Consider the following 23,575-nt stretch of genomic DNA (forward strand, 5'->3'; position numbering starts at 1 on the left):
AATACAAAACCATTACAGATAAGGTTGTGATATATGTAAGAGAAATTGGGTGCAGGCTTAAAAAACTGTTGTGCATTTTTTGAGAGAACGTTGGTGATTAATATTTATTATCAACTTTGATCTCCAATTCTTCTGTTCTTCAAAACATGATATGGCAGAGAGGCTTTCTTCCTAATCTGTTTTGAGAGCTAAACTTGGCTGGGGAGTGTTGGGAGTGATGCCACTACCTTCACAGTTCAGATCTTGAGCAGAAAGTTGCACATGTAGAATTTGTGCAAGTCTAAACACATCAGTATCAAGGGGAAGACCCTGCTGTGGAGCCTTTCACCCCAAAAGTCCCCTAGCAGTCAAAATTAATGTTTGTCTGTGCTAATATATTGTCCAATTCTAGACACCATTTTTTTGAGAATGATGTTTTGTCCTTAGTGCAAAGGAGATTTATTGTACTTGAGATGAAAGACTATAGTGGAGATTGCACTCCTTGAGGCAGAAAAAAAATCAGTTCAAATTTGAGGTTTTGTATATTATAGAAGTTAAAACTCTCTACACAGGCAAGAGGACATGTAGCCAGGAAGGAACAGATTTGATCTTTTTTAAAAAAAATTGGCAGACGATGTTGAGAGGAGATGAGTCAAATTTATTTTGAGCTGACTTATAATCTGGAAATCATTGTCTGAAAGGATGATTCAAGCAGATTCAATAGTAGGTTTCAAATGTGTATAAAATAAACAAGAATAAAGTGGATGAATATGATGGACTGAAACACCACCTTTTGTACTGTGATTCTGTGAAGACTTCATGCAGTCATTAGAAACTGGGAGGAAACTGCAGATAGATGTAAATAAACATGACTTGTGTAATAATGCTTTGTTATTATTGTTGGATACAGGCTTGGGCAGATGCATTCCGGAGTACTCCAGACCTCACTGGTGTAGTGACTGTATATGAAGAACTGAGGAGGAAGGGACTTGAGTTTCCTATGACTGACCTTGATGCATTGTCTCCCATTCACACACCTCAACGAGTAAGCTTGAATTGTGATCTGGCTATTGCAATGACCCTGATATAATGTTGATTTTATTAGCTGAATAAGTGGTTAATTCATTAAGTTTTCAAACTATCCTGTTTGAAAGTGACTCTTTGAACCTTGGTGCTTTCGGTATTTAGTAAACATAATTCTAAAGCAGCTGTTTGCTTATGCGTACAGTTTAATGATTTATGACTGTGAAGACCTGCACATACAGTGCAAACCTAATATGGAGTAACATTCAAATATGGAGTTACATAAGCATTACAGGTAGTTCTCCTATAAGGCCGTAGTTGCATTCTTGTGTGATCTTGCGCCATAGAAAATCACTCTATAGAAAATCACCATAGAAGTTCGCATTATAGGAAAATCGCTATAGAAAATTGCCACAATCAATGATAGTTTCATGGCCAGATTAGTGATAGATTCTATTTATTAAATTTATTTATCTCCCTGAGCATTAGCCTGGTCCTCTGGATTACTCACCAATTGACATTCGTGCTGCACTATGAGCAATATGAGTCAGCTGTGATGCATAGAACTCTGCCACTTAGATTAAATGCAGTATGAATCTAAACTCTGTAATGAGGTTCAGATTAACTGTTTCGGTGTGGATTAACTAAGCACTCCTTCCTGTTTGTAATTGCTCAGCTAATTTAAATGGATGAATTTACTGAGTTATTAAAGAACCTCCTAAATCTTTCACCATATCCTGCTGTGTAAAGTGAGCAGAACTTGCTTTCCCACAATTAATTTGTGTAATTTGGGAGCAGATGTTCAATGTCAGGCATTTATTTAAAATGTATGTCTATGAATTTTGTCCTGCTGATAACCCTGGATGTTAATACTAGTAACTTGTCACATTTTTTGGTTGCCCATCCCTAACTGCTTTTGAGACCAGTCAAGTTAACTGTATTGCTGTGGATCTGGGTGGAATTTTGGCACTTACTATTGAAAGAATAAAGTAAAAAGTAGGAAAGCATTGCTGCAACTGTACAAGGCTTCAATGAGTCCTCATCTGGAGTATTGCATACAGTTTGAGACCCGATACATGAGAATGTATTGGATGCAGTTCAAAGCAAGCTCATGAGGTTGATTCCAGAAATTGGGTGATTTTCTTACGAAGAGAGATTGAGCAGTTGAGGCCTGTACCCTTTCGAGTTTAGGAGGGGAGAGATCTAATTGAGGCACACGAGATACTAGAGGACATTGGGGGGGGAAAATGTGAAAGGGATGTTTCGTCATGTGGACAATCTAGAACAAGAGATTCATAGTTTAAGCACAAGGGCTAGCAGATTTAAAACAGATGAGAAATTATTCTGTTACACAATCTGTGGAATTCACACCCCAGAATGTGTTGAATACTGAGACATGGAATAAACTTAAGGAGGAAATAAACAGATTTTGAATTAGTAAAGGGTTGAAGGGTTATGCAAAGTGGACAGGAAAGTGGAGCTGAGGCTGAGGAGATTGGCCATGATTTTGTCAAATTGCAGGATACTCAAGGGGTCTAATTACCCACTCCTGCTCCTAGTTCTTGTGTTCTTATTTATTATTACTGAATCTGATGTAGGCCAGAGCAGGTAAAGGTACCAATTTCCTTACCAAATAACTAACTATCTAGATGGTATTTTACAACAGTTGCTGATAATAATGGTGACCATGAATCTGAGACTAGCTTTCCTTTCAGATTTTTAAAATTGAATTCATTCATTAATTTAAGGCAACTGCCTTGGATTTTGAACACATGCCGCTTGCAGCAATAGCCTGGACCTTTGGATTACAAGTTCAGAGACACTGCTGCTCCACCACTATCTCTTCCGGACTCCTCTTTCTGTGTGCAATCATTGATTTTTATCCTTGTTTTATTTTTCAGACTATTCCTGAAATTGATCCAGCAGTCACACAAAATTCTTCCCCAGTCCAACCAGCAATGTTCCCGGTTTCTGAGCAGCCCATCCCTGCAGTATCCACTGAAGGTGGAATAACTCCCTCCCTTGAACAGGTAAAATCAGTTTAACTCCTGCCTGCCAAAATCCAATACCAGAACTGCAGTCATGTTTTATTGCTGATGCATAGCACATAATGTGGTTCTTCTTTGAGGTTCTTCTGCTTAGTGTGCATTTCTCACTGGCATTTCCTTCCTTTGAGGGAAAGCCACATTCACAGGAGGCAAATTCCATTTGGAAGAAACCTTCTGCCCTCCCCCACCTACAATGAGACAGTATTTCCTGGCTATTCATGAGAATTGTACTACAGTTAAAAGATCTAGTGTTACGTGGAGAAACTAGATTTTCTGGGAAGTTATTTGTAAAGGAAAGACTTGATAGAAATGTTCAAAAATTATGAAGGAATTTGATTGAGCAGATAGAGAAACTGTTCCCACTGGCAGAAACATGAGAGTTAAATCTTTTACAATGAATTCACACAACATGAAATAAGCATCCTGAAAAGGTGTTGCATACACATTCCGTAGTAGATTGCAAAAGGGAACTAGGTAAATACTTGAAGGAGGAAGGATTGCGCAGATATGGGACGGAGCAGGAGGAGTGAGACCAATTAAATAGTTTCCCTTAAGGAACAGGTACAAGTCTAAAAAGCCACATTGTCTTCCTGCACCACACAAACCTGTGATTCTGTAATTGAAAAGTGTGCTGTCATGGCTGACTGTAACTTCCCCTGCTTCCATTGGTTAGTCATAGCTACTTGCAAATGCTAGCTGCTGTTGAACAGAATTAATCATTACTGTCACTTCATGGTTGAAGTACTTGCTGTACTGTTAGTCATTAGTAAAGACAGACTAACTTATCAAATGATTTGGCATTCAGTCGCCACCTGCTGGTAGCACTCGGGATAATACAGCTGCAATCAAATCCACTTGATTACCCCTGACTTTGAGACTATATTTTAAATGTATGTTTTGCAGGTTGCTAAGCTGCGAAGTGAACTGGATGTCGTTAATGGTAACGTAAAGGTGATGTCTGAAATGTTGACCGAAATGGTCCCGGGTCAAGAAGATTCCTCTGATCTGGAACTACTACAGGTGAAACAACATTTGAAGATAAAAATAAAAGCAGGCTTTTCAATTATTTGAGCCTCTTTTGCCATTCAGTTAATTTTACTGAATCCACATCTCAGCTCCGTTTACCTGCCTTGTTTCACATTTTTCAAAAAGAGTTGTACTGGTCCTGGGTGAAAAGACTATCCATTTGGCCAGCCCCATAGTTCATAGAAAAAAAATTCTTTAACTCCCCTCAACTAATTCTATTTGTAGCCCCTTTCCTCTTTGTTACCATTGTCTGCTTTGATGTTGTGTTCACCACATACACTCTCAACATGCAAAACATCCGCCTTCAGCTTCTGACCTGGAGCCCTTTCCCTTGAGCATCTGTAATCTTTGATTTGTTTTTTGCAACAATTCCCTTAGGACATGTTTTGGATATTAGTAATCTGCACCCAAGACTTGGTGACCATATGATTAGTGTTCAGCTCATAATTTTTTAAAATCGATGTGCTTGTATTGCTAATCCTCCACGTTCCAACTTTGTGATAAGCTGAAACATGGAACAGAAGAAGAATGGAAGTTGGTGTTAAAAACGTATTTCCTGCTCTGGTAGCAATTGATTTCTGTTCAACTGGAAAAAATCTGGAACATCTTTTAATAACACAAGTTTCATGAGCCTTAGAGACTAGGAGGTTCTTGGGTTCAATTCATGTTCTGTATCAACTTAATTGTCAATGGTTACAGAGCTACACTTGACCTGAATACCCTGACATTGAGGTGAAAACTGATTTTATTAATGGCCTTCTGCACATAGCTATAGTTACAGTGTATGACATTAGGGAAGAATTGGACCACGTGTTCCAATTATCCAGCTGGTATTGTGTGGGGTTGTGCAAGAAGAATAGCCACTTGAGTGAAGGTGGCTAGTACTGTTGGAACAGAGTGTCCAGATTCTCAAGGGGGAGCAGAATTTAACAAAGAAAAGTTGGTTTGATGCTTAAACTTTCACCTTTGAAATTATTTACCTTTCTCTGCCATGTCAGTTGAAGATATAACTGCTGTTTAATCCTTTCGTAGTTACATATTACACATTTTGCACAACAGGAGCTGAACAGAACATGTCGGGCAATGCAGCAGAGGATCCTGGAGCTCATTTCAAGAGTCTCCAATGAGCAGGTGACAGAGGACCTATTACATGTTAATGACAACCTCAATAATGTATTTCTCCGTTATGACAGGTAATCCAAGTGCACTTTTCAGCTATGTTGATTAACTTGGTGAAAAATATTATTTACATATACATATTTAACACCTTTCACCGCTTGAAAGCACAGCTCTGATAGTATAGTCACTTGCTGTATGGGAAATATGGCATCCAATTAGTGGGCAGCAAGATCCCTCATACTGATGTGATTTAATCATTTTTAATGTTGTTGGACGTGGGATACACAGATTAATGGCCAGCACAAGAGGAGAGAAGAAAAACCTTCTTGTACACCTTTGACTGTTCAACTGATAAAGGCAGGCCAGACCTCAGTCTGTCATATCTGAAAAATGGTAACTCCTAACAGTGTCACACTCCCTCAGTGTTGCACTGATTATGTTCTTTTATGGAGCTTAAATGCACACAGTCCCCACTGGCAATTCATTGGTGAGAATAGAATTGAACTAAATGTGAAATTAATTTTTGTCTCCATTCCCGTAATCTGGGTTTAAACATGCCCAGTATGTACCTTTTTTTGTTGGTAAAGATATTGTGTAATTAGTAAGTTCAAGTGTTTGAAAGACTTTAGACTGGTTGAGAACTGATTGTGCTTATGGAATCTGACTTCATTCGGCCACAAAGTTGTAAAGACTGAAAAATTTCCATGTCTTTTTACAGAATCATAAACTGATGGTCAGACATTCAGGATAATGTGCCTGCATTGTCCTTTCCCTATAGTCCTGCAGATTTTTTCCCCATCTAGTACTTCTTATCTACCGGTCCCCAACTTTTATCTACTTCATTGATTCTGTCTTTCACATATTTATTCAGGTTTGAAAGGTTCAGAACTGGACAGAATACTACTAATCGGGTGAGTACAATTCAAGTCTTTGGAATTGCTACAGACACATAGTAAATATCTTAGACTAAAGATAGATGACATTTGGTGTGTGTTGCTTGAAGTGTGAAGAAGATCTATTTGTGATGCAAGGTTGTACTGTACAATACAGTCCTTGTGAATCCTGGAACAGTCAAAGGCCAAAGAAACATGGCAAGGCATGGAGGGGTTGGTTAAATAATTGAATGTCTACAGTATGGAAGCAGGCCATTCAGCCCATTGAATCCCCACCAACCTTCTGAAGATTATCTCACCTAGACCCACCCCCTACCCTTCATTTCCCATTGCTAATTCATCTAGATTGCACATACTTGGACACTGTAGGCAATTTAGCATAACCTACACATCTTTGGACTGTGGGAGGAAACCCACACAAATAAGAGGAGAATGTGCAAACTCTGTGCAGACAGTCACCCAAGGGTGGAATTGAGCCCGGGTTCCTGGTGCTGTGAGGCAGCAGTGCTAACTGCTGAACTGATGTACCTCCAAAATGTAGAAACGTTTTAATGTAGCGAGTTACGATGAGCTGGAATCCACAAGCAGTGAGACTAGTGGAAGCAAATTCAGTACATTTCAAAAGGAAAGAGAACCGTCTCCATGATTGAATTTCACAGGGTTGTGAAAGGGGTGAGGATTGTGCAATAATTGGACAGAAGGGCTGAATGGATCCTCCTGTGCTGCATGATTTCCATGACTTGCATCCCACTGACAGTCAATAATGCTTACCTTTTAATCAACTCTTCCCATGATTTCTGACAACTTGGAAACATCCAATGCGGAAAGGTTAGCATACAATACCCAAAGGTGTAAAATCTATTTCCTCTCAAACTACAAAGGTGCACCTTTCCAACTTGCTAACATCCTCGGTCGCTTCCCTGGTTCCACATATTTAGTCTCTTGCCTGTTACGGACTAGACCAAACCCTCTTCATAAAAATCAAAGAGATAGCCTTAGACCTTACAATTTAAAATATGATAAAAATGTTAAGGTGCTATGTTCCAGATGTAATAGAATTGGCCACCCTACTTGGCTTTAAGCAGACATATTTCATTCTTGCCTCCAGTTAAAAAAGAAACCAAAGAAGAACTGGTATAACTTTAACTCTACTGGAACGCTTAACAGAAGAATAGATTATTTAACTACTGAACAGCAATTTTCCGGTACAGTGGCATCCACTAAACACCCTTGGCAAAAGCAAATTCAGTAAAATAGATCCTTTCACATGCAATTCTGAGAGGAGAGAGAGAACTCCAGCTTTTTGCTATGATTGAGAGAGATGTAACAGCTTCCACAGCTGACTTCAAACCCCAACAACTATTGAAAGTTACAAAAACACAGGTTACGTGGGTGTCTGACTCCACCTGCTTCTGTTGTTCTAAATTTTCTTTAAAAAATGTCAACACCTCACAAGCTGTTTATTTTATTGGCATACAGTTGGCACCTTCCCACCTCTGTCTCAACCTCTGTTTTCAAAACAAAAGCTGGGATGAAATACACCTCTTAAAGCATTTGTATTGTCACACCTTCTCCCCCTTTCAAAAAAAAGCCATCAATATACAAAGATGGCTTAATTTTTAAAACTTTTAGTCTTACACGATTAATACACTACAATATTGTATACTTTATATTGGCTTTAAGTATGCAAATATTCAATAGTACAGTCTATGTCAATCTGTTTCTTCTACCAACGAGCATCTTTGTCTTCCTTCAACACAGTCGTGACAACGTGTCAGCAATTATGTGTTCTTGTCCTGTCATATGTATAATATTGAAATTGAATGGCTAGAATAATAAGCTCTATCTAAACAATCTAGTATTTTTATCCTTGATTTTTTTTTCAAAAACTTTAAACAGTTATGATCAGTATATACAATTGTCTCAGATACATTACTGACAACATAAATGTTGAAATATTGTAATGCCAACCAAACTTTAGGCCTCCTTCTCAATTGTGGAATATTTCTGTTGATGAATATTCAGCTTTTTGGAAAAATACCTAACAGATCTTCCTGTCCTCTTGTCTTGCAAGAGTCTAGCATCAATTCCTACATCACTTGCATCGATAGCCATCTCGAATGGCTTTGCGTATGCAGCTGTGGCTAACACTGAGGCAGTGGTTAACACTGCTTTCAGGTTGACAAATGCCTTCTGACATTCTTCCGTCCACTGAAACTTCTGGCACTTCTTCAACAGGTCAGTCAGTGGAGCAACTCAATCCCAGGAATTGTAGTACCTGTCTTTGGCATGGGAAACTCCCCAATAACCTTTGTTGTCACGTCCTGTGTGGCCATTTATCTAATAACATGGCCCAGGAACATGACTTAGATTTTTGCGAACTCACTCTTAGCCAGGTTTATCCTTAAGCCCACCTCCTTGAAGTCGATTGAACAACTCCAACAGACGCTCCAAATGCTCCTTCCATGAGTGACAAAAAATCACTAGATTTTCTATGTACACCACACAATCTGTAATCCAAAAGTGACCTTATTGGTTAGTCTTTAAAATATGGCTGGTGCATTCTTCCTACCAAGCAGCATGATTTTTAAACTGGTACGGCGCATTCGGCCTCACAAAAGCCAAAATTTCCTTCCCTCTTTCGGATAAGGTACCAGCCCAGTGTCCCCTGAGTAAGTCTAACTTAGAAATAATAAGTTGCTTTCCCTTTCCCATACAATATTCCAAACGTGGAATAGGATATGAGTCAGATTTTGAAACTGTGTTGAGTTTGCACTAATCATTGGGTACCATTACTATGGTGAACTCCATTCACTGCAACTCACTTTGATTATGTTGTCTTTGTGCATGCTTTCAATCTCTTTTTGAACCTATGTCAACTTGAGAAGGTCAAGTCTAGAAACATGTTGCTTAATTGGAACAGCATATCCAATGTCTACACCATACATGTTCAGAATAGTACTTCCCAGCTTATTCCCACATATCTCACCATGTGCCTGTAATAACTCTTTCAGGTTATTATGATTTTCTCCTGGAAGGTAACTCAATAATTTTATCCCAGTTTTTGAGAACTTCCTCATTGTCCAATTTTAATTTGAGCAATGTCCAATTCAGAATCATCTGAACTTGGTTCTTCAGAGGTAATGGGAAGTGCAGATGCTGGAGAATCCACAATAACCAAGTGTGGAGCTGGATGAACACAGCAGGCCGAGCAGCATTGTAGGAGCACAAAAGCTGACGTTTCGGGCCTAGACCCTTCATTTGAAACGTCTGCTTTTGTGCACCTAAGATGCTGCTTGGCCTGCTGTGTTCATCCAGCTTCACACTTTATTATCTGGGAGTACAACTTGAACCTCTGCGCACTTTTCATCAGCCTGAATATGTGATGGTCTCCATTTCCTCATCAAGACTTCATTTTTAAGATAGTAACGTTCTGGAATTCACTCAAACTCCTTTTTCCTGTCTGACCTATGATACAATAAACTTTATTACAGTGAAAACACCCAAACTTTTTTACGTCTTTCCTCCTCATGGGTTTCCTTTTTACCCTGTAGTAAACTATCTTTAATATTTTCAGTGAGATCTCCTTTTCCCTTATCACACGAGGATTTCTCTTTTCTCCAATGTCTATCCCTCACAGATTGAAATTGATGTGAGAAGCTAAACTTAAATTTATGAACCAACTCAGAACACACTGCTGATCTTGCTATTTTAGCTCTCTGATCTTCCACATGAGATCTGACTACTTCAGGAAGTGAATTTTTGAACTCTTCCAAAATGGTCCTCTGTCTTAGAGCATCATTTGTCTGAACTATTTTCAATGCCATTGTTCATCTGTCAAAATCACTTTGTTTGATCCTTTCAAACCCTATATACGTCTGATACCTCTTTCTCCTTCCTGGACCTCTGTCTCCATTTCTGGCATCCACCTGGAAACTGATATCCATTTTAAGGTTACCGACTCCCACAGCTACCTAGAATATTCCTCCTTTCACCCACCTCCCTGTAAAAAGGCCATCCCCTATTCCCAATTCCTTCGCTTCAGCCGCATCTGCTCCTGAGATGAGGCATTCCACTCCCGAACATCCCAGATGTCCCTTTTTTTTCCCCCAAGAACTGCAACTTCCCCTCCACAGTGATCGAAAATGCCCTCGACCATGTCTCCTGCATTTCCCACAACTCATCCCTCACACCCCCATCTGCAATAATAACCAAAACAGACTCGCCCTCATCCTCACGTACCACCCCACCAACCTCCAAATCAATGCATCGTCCTCCGCCATCTGCAATCTGACCCCACTACCAAAGACATTTTTCCCTCCCCACCCTTATGTGCTTTCCAGAGGGACCACTCTCTCTGTGACTCCCTTGTCCGCTCTGCACTCCCCTCCAGCCCCGGCACTTTTCCCTGCAACCGAAGCAAGTGCAACACCTGCTCCTATACCTCTCCCCTCACCCACATCCCAGGCCACTTCTATATTCATTCTTATCAAACTTTGTAACTCTAGGACATACTTAAACAGATCCCCACCAGGCTTTTGGCTACAATGAGATAATGGGAACTGCAGATGCTGTAGAATCCAAGATAATAAAGTGTGGGGCTGGGAAGAACACAGCAGGCCCAGCAGCATCTTAGGAGCACAAAAGCTGACATTTTGGGCCTAGACCCTTCATCAGAAAAGGGGAATGGGGAAAGGATTCTGAAATAAATAGGGAGAGAGGGGGAGGTGGACTGAAGACAGATAGAGGAGAAGATAGGTGGAGAGGAGAGTATGGGTGGAGAGGTAGAGAGGGGATAGGTACCACAACAGAGTTGCAGTGGGAGATAGCCCCCTCTTCTTTCCCTTTCTCTCTGTCTTCTGCTAGGACCATCCAATCCTTTTTCGCCTGCTTTTAATCGTAGTTCAAACTGTTTCATTTCCTTTTTCTTTATGTTCTTCCAGGGCTATTTCTTTTTCTTTTTCCTTTAATTCAAGCTGCTTCATTTGCAATTGAATTTTAGCCATTTCCAATGATTATGAATGCATTCCTGGCAATTTTAAATGTTATGCTATTGCAACAATTATCTCCCCTTTCCTCACATACACTGGCATCTATAGCTTACTTGCTAATTCTGAAAGTTTTTGCCTTGCTCACTTTCTGTAAAACATCCAAAGTGACTTGTTCCACCTCCAGGGAGAGTCTTAGCAACTGAAAGAGCCATGTTACACAAGGCATATCCTGTTTAAACCAAACAAATACAACACCCAGAAAAAAACCCACTAATACTTACCACTCACTGTCTTTGAGCCCAACCATTCCAAACCCAGCATGGAATTAGAGATTTTGATCCTGAACAAGCCCCCAATTTGTTATAGACTAGAAAAAAAAACTCCTTTCAGATACATCAAGGACATAGCTGAGATCCTAACTTTTATCTTACTTAGAGCCAAGTGAAAGGTGCTGTGTTCCAGATATAATTCGATTGGTCACATGCCTTGGCTTTAAACAAAACACACTTGATTCTTACCTGTAATTAAAATACAAACGAAAGAAGTATTGATATAGCTTTAACTCTATTGGAAAATTTAACAGAATAATCAATTATTTAACTTGTTGACACTATTGTTCCAATATAGTAACATCCCATAATCACCCTTGATAAAGTCAAATTCAGTAAAATAGATTGTCTCATATGTAATTCTGATAGCAGAAGGAACATTCTGTTAGAGCGAGAACTCCAGCTTTTTTGCTGTGGCCGAGAGAGATGTCACTTCTTCTACCGTCAACATCAAACTCTAACAACTATTGAAAGCTAACCTGAAACCCTAATTCTTTGGGACTCTACCCATCTTGCTGTTTTTTAAAACCCCCAAGGCCTCAAGCTGTTTACATTTTTGGCTTTGAGTACACTGCTTTCCACCTCTTGCCTTTAAAACCTTTCCAATAAAAGAAACAGGACAAAATACACCTCTTAAAACCATAATATCATCACACGCCTTTAGAATTGGCCAGTGTATGTCCTCTTGAGATAGTTTTACATTAAGCAGTCAATGTTGTAATAAATTATAGCACAGCACAGAAACAGACCCTTCATCCCACTAGCCCATGCCAAACATAATCCCAAACTGAACTAGTCCCACCTGCCTGTTCCTAGCCTGTATCCTCCAAACCTTTCCTATTCATATATACATCCAAATGTCTTTTAAACATTGTAATTTAAGGGATGTGAGTTTGCTCGCTGAGCTGGAAGGTTAGTTTTCAGATGTTTCATCACCATTCTAGGTAACATCATCAGTGAGCCTCTGATGAAGCGCTGGTGTTATGTCCCGCTTTCTATTTACCTGTTTAGGTTTCCTTGGGTTAGTGATGTCATTTATGCATTTGATGATGTCATTTCCTGTTCTTTTTCTCAGGGGATGGTGGATTGGCTCCAAGTCAATGTGTTTGTTGATGGAGTTCCGGTTGAAATGCCATGCTTCTAGGAATTCTTGTGCGTGTCTCTGTTTGGCTTGTCCTAGGATGGATGTGTTGTCCCAATCTTAGTGGTGTCCTTCCTCATCTGTATGGAAGGATACGAATGATAGTGGGTCATGTCGTTTTGTGGCTAGTTGATGTTCATGTATCCTGGTGGCTAGCTTTCTGCCTGTTTGTCCAATGTAGTGTTTGTCACAGTTCTTGCAAGGTATTTTGTAGATGACGTTAGTTTTGCTTGTCTGTATAGGGTCTTTTAAGTTCATTAGCTGCTGTTTTAGTGTGTTGGTGGGTTTGTGGGCTACCCTGATGCCAAGTGGTCCGAGTAGTCTGGCAGTCATTTCGGCAATGTCTTTGATGTAGGGGAGCGTGGTTATGGTTTCTGGGCACGTTTTGTCTGTTTGTTTGGGTTTGTTGCTGAGAAATCGGCGGACTGTGTTCATTGGGTACCCATTCTTTTTGAATAAGCTATATAGGTGATTTTCTTCTGCACTTCGTAGTTCCTCTGTGCTACAGTGTGTGGTGGCTCGTTGGAATAATGTTCTAACACAGCTTCGTTTGTAGGTGTTGGGATGGTTGCTCCTGTAGTTCAGTATTTGGTCCGTATGTGTTGTTTTCCTGTAGACGCTGGTTTGAAGTTCCCCATTGACTGTTCGCTCTACTGCGACATCTAGGAATGGCAGTTTGTTGTTGTTTTCCTCCTCGTTTGTGAATGTTATGCCAGTAAAGGGTATTATTGATGGTCTTGAAGGTTTCCTCTAATTTGTTTAGTGATGACAAAGGTGTCATCCATGTAGCAGACCCAAAGTTTGGGTTGGATGATTGGCAGAGCTGTTTGTTCGAGTCTCTGCATTGCTGCCTCTGCTAAGAACCCTGATATCGGAGATCCCATGGGTGTACTGTTGGTTTGTCTGTAGGTTTTGTTGTTGAAAGTGAAGTGGGTGGTAAGGCAGAGGTCCACTAGCTTGATGATGTTGTCCTTGCTGATGAGGTTGGTGGTGTCTGGTGTATGTGTCTTTTGTTCTTCTAATAGTGTAGTCAGTGTTTCTTTGGCCAGGTTGATGTTGATGGATGTGAACAGGGCTGTTACGTCAAAGGAGACCATTATTTCATCCTCTTCTATCTTGGTGTCTTTGGCGTTCAGGAATTCTTGGGTGGAGCGAATGGAGTGGCGTGAGTCTTCTACTAGGGGTTCTTAGCAGAGGTAGTAATGTAGAGACTTGAACAAACAGCTCTGCCAATCATCCAACCCAAACTTTGGGTCTGCTACATGGATGACACCTTTGTCATCACTAAACAAATTAGAGGAAACCTTCAAGACCATCAATAATACCCTGACTGGCATAACATTCACAAAAGAGGAGGAAAACAACAACAAACAGCCATTCCTAGATGTCACAGTAGAGCGAACAGTCAATGGGGAACTTCAAACCAGTGTCTACAGGAAAACAACACATACGGACCAAATACTGAACTACAGGAGCAACCATCCCAACACTCACAAACGAAGCTGTATTAGAACATTATTCCAACGAGCCACCACACACTGTAGCACAGAGGAACTACGAAGTGCAGAAGAAAATCACCTATACAGCGTATTCAAAAAGAACGGGTACCCAATGAACACGGTTTGCCGATTTCTCAGCAACAAACCCAAACAAACAGACAAAACGTGCCCAGAAACCATAACCACGCTCCCCTACATCAAAGACATTGCCGAAATGACTGCCAGACTATTCGGACATCTTGGCATCAGGGTAGCCCACAAACCCACCAACACACTAAAACAGCAGCTAATGAACTTAAAAGACCCTATACAGACAACAAGCAAAACGAACATCATCTACAAAATACCTTGCAAGAACTGTGACAAACACTACATTGGACAAACAGGCAGAAAAGCTAGCCACCAGGATACATGAACATCTACTAGCCACAAAACGACATGACCCACTATCACTCGTATCCTTACATAGAGATGAGGAAGGACACCACTTTGATTGGGACAACACATCCATCCTAGGACAAGCCAAACAGAGACATGCACGAGAATTCCTAGAAGCATGGCATTTCAACCGGAACTCCATCAACAAACACATTGGCTCCAAATCAATCTACCATCCTCGGAGGAAAAAGAACAGGAAATAACATCACCAAATGCATAAATGACATCACCAACCCAAGGAAACCTAAACAGGTAAATAGAAAGCGAGACATAACACCAGCGCTTCGTCGGAGGCTCACTGATGATGTTACCTAGAATGGTGACGAAACGTCTGAAAACTAACCTTCCAGCTCAGCGAGCAAACTCACATCCAGAACCTCAACCTGAGCTACAAATCTTCTCAAAATTGTAATTTAACCCGCATCCACCACTTCATTAAGAAGTTAATTCAATACATGAACCACCCTCTGAGTAAAAAGTTCGCCTCATGTCACTTTTTAAATCTCTCTCTCCTCTCACCTTAAAAATGTGCTCACCTTCGAATTGTTATTGTCTTTTCCCTAAAATGGGCAATCAACTCTATCAGATCACCTCTCAACCTCCTATTCTCAAGTGGAAAAATGTTCCACCCTATCCGGTCTTTTCTTACGACTCAAACCTTCCACACCTGGCAGCATCTTGGTAAATCCCTTCTGAACCGTTCCCAGTTTGATAATATCCTTCCTATAACTAGGCAACCAGAATTGGACATAGCATTCCAGAAGAGACCTCACCAATGTCTTGTACAATCTCAACATGACATCCCAACTCCTATCAGTCAAATGACTGAGCAATGGAGGCAAGCTTGCCAAATGCCTTTTTAACCACCTTGCCTATCTGTGACACAAACTTTCAATGTTATGTACCTGCATCCTTAGGTCTCCCTGTTACGTAACACCACCCAAGGCCCTACCATGGATTGTATAAGCCCTACCTTTGTTTATTATACCAAAATGCAATACCCCGCATTTACCCAGATTGAACTCCATCTGCCATTTTTCAGCCCATTGACCCATTTGATCAAGATCCCTTTATAATCTTAGAAAACCTTCTTCACTGTCTACTACGCTACCAATTTTGGTATAATCTGCAAACTTACTAACCATGTTTGCTATATTCTCATCTGAATAAGGTATATAAACGACAAACAAAAAAAGACCAGAGCAGTTTGCTTGTGAAACACAGCAGGTCACAGGCCTCCAGTCCGAAAAGCAATCCTCCACCATTACTCTGTCTCCTGCCATTAAGCCAATTTTGTATCCAATTGGCAAGCTTGCCCTGAATCTCATGTGATCTAACTTTACTAAATAGTCTACCATGTGGAACCTTGCTAATGGCTTTACTAAAATCCAAATAAACAATGTCAGCTTTTTTGATAAATTTCTCAAAAACTGGAAGTTTGTGAGACATGATTATTGCTTAATTTCTCTTCTCTGTCACTTTCTAAAGGTGTCCAGTGATTCAGAGAACACAGAAAATTTAATCAATCTTACACCAAGCTCTCCAGCTGTTGTCACTCCAGTGACTGCCTCCAATCTCTCAACACAGTTAGCAGGGCTCAGTAAGTATTGGTTTCTGTTGGTTATTAACACAGAATGGGTGCAAATAGTTTGGTTATTCCTCTGCATGTAGTTTCACAGGTAGCATTACTCCTTGGTACAGCATCTAGGTGATAGCTTTCTCTTCCTGAGCCAGGACAGTATCACACCTAAGTCTAGTTTTCTCTTATTATACTGTTTCCAATTGGATTCAGCTATTTGCTATTTCAAATTGCAGTTCTGACTATTTAGACTTTAGCCTTCCCTAATTCAGACTGCAAAGTCTGTTCCAGTAATTGATAGTGTTTCATCTTTGGTTGAAGATTATGAGTATATAATATAACTAGTTCCAACCTCAAATAACCAATGTTGAATTTGTTACGTAATTTTTATATATTAATATACTTGCAAAAAAAAGGATGCCAGAAATGTGTTTGTTTGGGCCTGAAAAAGTTTGAGCTTGTAGCTACAGAGTGAGCTGAAGGTGAGGAAAGAAAATGGCAATCTGGGAGCTGCAGGCCAGTCACATTTCTCCTTTCTTAGCACCAGAATATTGAGTGTGGCCACCACCACTGTACTTCCACTAACTGAGGTCAAAATCAGACTTGGAAGCTTGATCTTCTTAGTGCCTTTGGCTCAGTCCACGGCAGTGACCACTTACTGAGCTATAAGGCAGCTGTGGAACCGAGTTGGTCGCTTCCAAGAAGTACAAACATAAGAATTAGGAGCAGGCGTATGCCATTTGGTCCTTCATGGCTGATCTGATTTTTAGCTTCAACTGTATACTTCTGCCCGCCCTTTATAGACTTTGACTCCTTTGTCAATCAAGAATGTGTTGAACTCAGTCTTAAAAATATTCAATTACCCAGCCTTCGCTATTCTGTAGAGAATTCCATAAACCAGATGCCCTCTGAGAAATTTCTGTCTCTCTCATATTAAATGGGAGACTCCTTATTTTTCGACTCTGTCTTTTAGTCCTAGTTCCTCCCACAAGAAGAAGCATCCTTTTAGTATCCAATTTATCAAGGATCTTCTTTCAAAACAAAAACACCTCTCCGTTCTTTTAAATTGCACATGCATGACCTAACCAATCTTTCCTATAACAGTCCTGGCAATCATTTGAGTTAACTTCATCTGTAATGCTTTTTAAAATGTTAATTCATGGATGTGGGTGTTGCTGACAGGGCAGGAATTTAGTGCCACCCCTAGTTCCCCTTGAGAAGGTGGTGGTGAGATACATTCTTGAAGTGCTGCACTCCATTTTCATCAGATAGACTGTTGGGGAGATATTCAGTAATTTTTTTTTTGTTTTAGCCAGCAATACTGAAGAAATGGTTACATGTTGAAGTGGTCAGTGGCTTGGAGGGTACTTTCAAGTGGTAGTATTTCCATGTATCTGCTGACCTTGTTGTTCTTGGTGATAGTGGTCCTAGACTTGGAAAGCTATTTGTAAGGAGACATGGTGAATTTCTGCAGTGCATATTGTAGGGGGTACCCCAGCATCAGGGTGGTGGAAGGAACGTGCATCTGTGGATGTGATACAAATAAAATGAGTTGCTTTGTTTTGGATAGTGTCAACCTTCTTTGTATTGTTGGAGCTGCGCTTTCCCAGGCAATGTGTGAGTATTCCATCACCCTCCTGACTTGAGCCTTGTAGATGGTAGCGCTTTGAGGAGACAGGAGATGAGTAACTTGCTGCAATACTCCTAGTCTCTGACCTGTAACTTATGTCGCTTGTCCAGTTCAATTTCTAGTCAGTAATAATCATCAGTGATGATACCATCGAATGTCAAGGAAAGAAAGTTAGATTCAGTGTTGATGGAGAAGGTTATTCACCAACACTATTTGGTGTGACAGCTACCTGCTGCCTGTCAGCCCAAACGTGGATGTTGTCCAGGTCTTACTGCAATTGGCAAGGCCTCTTGTGAAAATATACCCTTTCTCAAGTGAGGATAGTAGTATTGTATTGAGTACTCCAGATGTGATCTCACTAATGACCTATAAACTGTAGCAAAACATTTCTATTTTTATGCTTCATTCCCTTTGCAATAAATGCCGAGATTCAATTTGTATTTCTAATCACTTTCAATACCTGCAAATTAACGTTGAAGTTCAGATGCTGTAACTTGAGAGAAGGCAAATGGAATTTCATTGTTTATTGCCAGGGGAGTGGAAAAATAAATTAAACAGCTGTTGGGAAATGCAATCTTAATGTTGCATTCATGAATAACATTTCCATTTGTCAAGGAGACCAAAGCTGGGGCCCGTAAATTTTATAACAATAAGGATAAGAGAAAAACATGTTTACCTGTGGAGTGATTAAAATGTGGGATTTGATATTGGAAGGAATGGTTGAGATGAATAGTATAATACATGAAAGTAGATAAATGCACAAGGGAGAAAGGAGTAGAAGGTTCAGTAATAAAAGATACAGTGCTGCAGTAATCAGTTGAAGGGGGCTTTGGAAATAATTTGACAATTTGGATTCTAAATGAAGAAGGCCATTCAGATTCTAGTGCGCTTTATGGTGATTTTATTTCACTGGGTACGTGCTGTAATACAGGTGTCCTTTGGATAAGGCGCTGATCGTTTAGGACTAAAGTGAGGAAGACTGGTTTCAAACAGTTCTGAATCTTTGGAATTCCTTAACCCAGAGGGTAACTCCCAATATTGAGTCTGTTCTGGGCTAAGAGGGAAGTGGGGATTTTGGGAGCAGGTGGGAAAATGGAGTTGCAGAAAGTTAGTCATGATTATAATGGAGCAGGGTCAAGGGCCATGTTATGTCCTGTTGTTCCAGTTTCTTTTACTTTTATGTGTTCTTAAGTAGAAAGCCATAGCAATGATAAGGACAAATCGGCTAATCCCATTCCCTTGCCCTTTGTCCATAATCTTGCAAATAATTTCTCTTCAGTTGCTTATCCAGTTCTCTTTTGAAGCACCAATCGTATCTTGTCTCCATCACACTGAAGAAGTGCATTCCAAAAATGTTGCCTTGTGTTGCCGTTGTTTATTTACTACCATTTTAAATCTGTCCTCTCTCGTTCTCAACCCTTTTGACATTTAGAACAATTTCTCTCCATCTACCATGATTTTGAGCATCTGTTTAAATCTCTTCAACTTTTTCTTTACCTTCTTGAAAGGAAAAGTTCTGCTTCTCTCTAGTCTGTAGGCATAACCAAAGTGTCTTATTCCTGAAACTATTCTGGTAAAGTTTTTCTCAATAAAGTCTGTGCGTCCTTCCTAATGCTTTCGTATCATGTTGCCAATGTCCCTTTTTATTCCATGTGCTTCAAGCTTGTTCTTCTAGTTTTTTTTTTGGAAATCCTTGTACACTAGCATCAATTGCACTAAACATCCCTATAATCTCATAAAATCACAACTGAGTGAACTAAACGTGATTCAGCTTTAAAATCTGGCTTTTTCAAATAATCCAAGTTTGTTTGTGACTGTTAATTTTTGTTCTCGACACTGAAGTTAAACTCAATGGCCTGTAGTTATTGTGTTGATTGAGTGAGGTACAGAGCAATGGGAGGTGGCTTGTATAGAACACAGATGATGGCACAGACCAGTTGAGCCAAACAGCCCAGCTATTCAAATTGCATGTCTGAGAAGTGTTACATTAGTAGTTGGGGATTTGTGTAATTTTAGGTATTGCGGGAGAAAGTGTGAGTGGAACACTGAAGTCCTTGGAGAACAACAGTCATCCAAAAACTGAAGAAGAAGAGTTTGACATGTTTGCACAGACCAGAAGCAACTCATTGGCTGACCAGCGCAAGAAGTGAGTACCAATCTATCTAGTTTATGTATCAGCCCATTCTGTAACTTGCTAGAGGTTGAAATGTTAACAGAAACCATGCTGTTTATATACTGAAAGAGGAACTATGAGTGCACATTGTTTTTAGTGTACTATAAGCCCCACAACAGTGAGAAATAGAAGAGCAGATGTTCAAGGAAGTGTAAAAGTAATCGGGTAGTGATGGGGGATTTCAACTTGCCCAACATTAACTAGAGTAGTGAAATGAAAGTCCTAAGATATTTACAAGATACATTAAAGCTAAAAGAGGATAATGGGAAAGAGTAGTGCCCATTAAGAACCACACTGGCAATTTGTGCATGAAGCTAGAGGATATATGTAGAATCCTAAATGAATGTTTTGGGTTGGTGTTTGCTTGTGAGAGGGACAATATGGCTATAGAAATGAGGAAGAATGTCTGCAATGCAATTAAAGAAATTAGATTAGACAGAGAGGAGGTTCTGAGTGTTCTGGCAGGCTTTAAAATTAGATACATCTCCAGGACCAGATGAAATGTGTCCCAGGTTGTTGAGTGAGACAAGGGAGGAAATAGCAGGAGTGCTTGAAAAAGTTTTCAATTCCTCTCCAGTTACAGGAGAGTTGCCGAAGGATTGAAAGATATCCAGTGTGATATAAAGGGAGCAAGGAATGAACCAAGAAACCACAGGATGGTCAGTCTAACCTCAGTCATTGGGAAACTATTAGGAGCAGTTCTGAGGGACAGAATTAATCTGCATTTGGAGAGGGGGAGGGATTAACCAAGAATACTCCACATGGTTTTATTAGAAGGGGTGTGTAATGTCTGACCAACTTGATTGAATTTTTCAAAGAGGCGATGAGGCATGTAGTCAAGGGCAATGGATTTAATGTAGTCTATTTGACCTTCAACAAGGCTTTTGGTAAAGTTCCACATGAGAGACTCATTGCAAAGGTAAGAGCCCGCGGAATCCAAAGAAATTTCACAAATTGGATCTACAGTTGGCTGAGTGGCAAGAAGCTGAAGGTGATCGTTGAGGGGCATTTTTTTCAACAGGAAGTCTGTGTTCAGTGGTTTTCAGGAGTCAGTATTGGGGCCCTTGCTGTTTTGTGGTTATATAAATGATTTAAACTTGAATGTAGGAGGGTTGATCAGTAAGCTAACAGATGAAATAAAAATTGGTGGGGTGGTAAATAGTAAGGACCACAAGTGTGGTCTTAGAGTCTTAGTGAGTCTTAGACTACAAGAGGATATCTATAGTCTGGTCATATGGGCTGCTCGGCAGCAAATGGAATTCGATCTGAATAAACGTCAGTTGATGTGTTTGGGCAAGACAAACAAGGCAAGGGAGTACATAACAACCAGTGGGATCCTGAGAAGCACCAAGGATCAGAGGGAAACAAAAACCGAAAGAACTGTGGATGCTGTAAATCAGGAACAAAAACAGAAGTTGCTGGTAAAGCTCAGCAGATCTGGCAGCGTCTGTGAAGAAAAAAATCAGTGTTAACGTTTTGGGTCCAGTGACCCTTCCTCTGAACCTTGGTGTTTGTGTACACTGGTCCCTTAAGATTGGTACAGGTGGATAAAATAGTTAAGAAAGCAATTGTTTAGTCAAGGCACAGAGTTTAAAAGCAGTGGCTTATGCCGGAACTGCATAAAAAGTTGGTTTGGCCACAGCTCGAGTATTGTATGCAGTTCTGGAGCCCACATTATGGGAAGCATGTGATAGTACTGGAGACAGCGCGGCAGAGATTAACCGTGATATTGCCTAGGCTGGAGAGTTTCAGTTGTTGCCTGGTTGCCTTCCTTGACAACAGTTATTGGCCCAGTGCAAAGAGGATAAGGTCAGGTTTATATCAACTAACCACTGCCTTTATTAATTTAGTTAAAACAGGCATACAATTTACATCATTTGGTTAGAAAAAGGTTAACAGCAAGCATACAGTTCATACAAGGCAAAAATTCAAATGGACAACCCACTGAGCTTGACATTCCCAGAACAGTCAACAAAGTAAAAGTTAATACCTAAGAATAGAAGCTCACGCTGGCCGAGTGTCTATTCCAGATCTTGGCAGCCTTCTCCACACTCCGAGTGTGAGGTTGTACTTTGCCAAGGTTGTTCTCTGGAGTTTTCACTGGCCTTCATTTTTATCCTTTTTCCTTATCATCCAAAAATATGGTATCTTGTTCCTGTTGGCTCCTCAGATCATCTGAGAGCAGTGCCTTTCACTCCAAGGACACCTTTAGGATTTTCCCCCTTATGAAATCCCTCATAGCTGAACCACCTCATGCCAGCCCAAGATCGCAGCTAGGGCTCAAGGCCACTTTAGTTCACAGTTACTGTATCTATGTGTGAGCAGCCACTGGCCAACACAGTTATGAAGACAGCTTAGACAGACTGGAGTAGTTTTCCTTAGAGGAGAGGAGATTGAGAGGGGATATGACCTGAGATGTATAAAAATATGAAGGGCATAGATAGGACAGACATGAAGGCATCAATAACTTGGGCCATAGATTTAAGGCAAGGGGTAGAGGAAATGTGAGAAAAAAAATTGTCACCCAGAGGGTGGTGGAATCTGGAACTCACCTAGTCAGGGTGCGAAGAGTCAAAAATCCTCAAACACTTAAGTATTTAGTTGTGCACTTGCAATGCCAAGGCATACAAGACTATGGAACAAATGCTGGATAATGGGATTAGAATAGTTAGGAATAGTTGTTATTGACCAGCTGAGATGCAATCAAATATGTCTCTCAAAATATACAACTTCACCCTAAACACCCTCAGCGCATTCATTTCAGCCCCCATGCCTCAAAGTTCCCTATTTGCCCTGAGAGAAAAATCAGTTCCTTTACTCTTACAGGAAGTAGGCCCAATGTCCCTTCAGTAAGCAACTTTACTACATCCAGTTTCCACAGGCACCTCAGAAAGCATGCATTTCAAAACCTTAATTTCCATAGCTGCTTAGATCACAGGTAATTTCTCAAATGACCTCTCAGCCAGGGAGTCCATTGTATTAATTCCTTTTCTAGAACAACCACCTTTTCACTTTGGATTAAAGGGATATCTCTCAAATACAAATTCTTTTGCTAAGTGCAGATTTGTCACAAATGATATAACTTGATTCCAGTGCTGTAAAACGGAACACTGCATTGTCCTTTGGTGCTCTCATTTGGATGAGAGGTTAAACCAAGATCCTATTTGCCCTCTTTGGAAAATCTAAAAGATTAAATGGTAATACTTGAAGAGCATCGAGTTCTCCATGGTGCATGCTGTATTTTTCCTTCAGTAATATCTCAAAAGTAGTTATCTGGTCGTCATAGCATTTACTGCTTGTGGAAACTTTCAGTGCATGACCACCAGGACTGCACCTCTTTGAGTAATGGAGATCTACAGTGCAAGAAAATAACCTTCAGCCCATCTGTGCTATTCAAAAGCAACCACCTAACTATTGAATCTCTCAATGGTATTTAATTGTCTGAAGTGTTGGAATATCCTGTGGTCATAGTCTCTTACAAATGCAAGTTTTTTTTGAACAGCAGAGAAATGAGCAACTGGATTTTATTTTCTCTCAACTTCCTTTCTCCTCCTGGACTACACGGGCACCAGTCATGCTTATACTGAGGTGGTGATAATTAGTTAACTTTGACAAATTCAACGATGATGAAAATGCTTGCTAACAATATTCCATTAATTTAAGGTAAATGCTTTAAAGTACTTGGAAACAAGTTAATTTATTGAGTT

At 40.2% G+C, this 23,575-nt stretch overlaps 1 protein-coding gene across 4 annotated transcripts in view; it reads left to right on the forward strand.

The window, feature by feature from the left end:
* Positions 1-23,575, forward strand: part of tom1 (target of myb1 membrane trafficking protein) — a 91,997-nt gene that overhangs the window by 47,931 nt on the left and 20,491 nt on the right. For all 4 annotated transcript variants that reach the window (XM_048521144.2, XM_048521145.2, XM_048521146.2 and 1 more), the window contains 7 exons: positions 890-1,024; positions 2,904-3,032; positions 3,954-4,070; positions 5,136-5,269; positions 6,067-6,106; positions 15,975-16,086; positions 19,712-19,841. In XM_048521144.2, the coding sequence (XP_048377101.1) occupies positions 890-1,024; positions 2,904-3,032; positions 3,954-4,070; positions 5,136-5,269; positions 6,067-6,106; positions 15,975-16,086; positions 19,712-19,841 (797 nt within the window). The remainder of the gene's footprint in view (positions 1-889; positions 1,025-2,903; positions 3,033-3,953; positions 4,071-5,135; positions 5,270-6,066; positions 6,107-15,974; positions 16,087-19,711; positions 19,842-23,575) is intronic.

The sequence above is a fragment of the Stegostoma tigrinum genome, chromosome 38 (genome assembly GCF_030684315.1).
Source record: "Stegostoma tigrinum isolate sSteTig4 chromosome 38, sSteTig4.hap1, whole genome shotgun sequence".
NCBI lineage: Eukaryota > Metazoa > Chordata > Chondrichthyes > Orectolobiformes > Stegostomatidae > Stegostoma > Stegostoma tigrinum.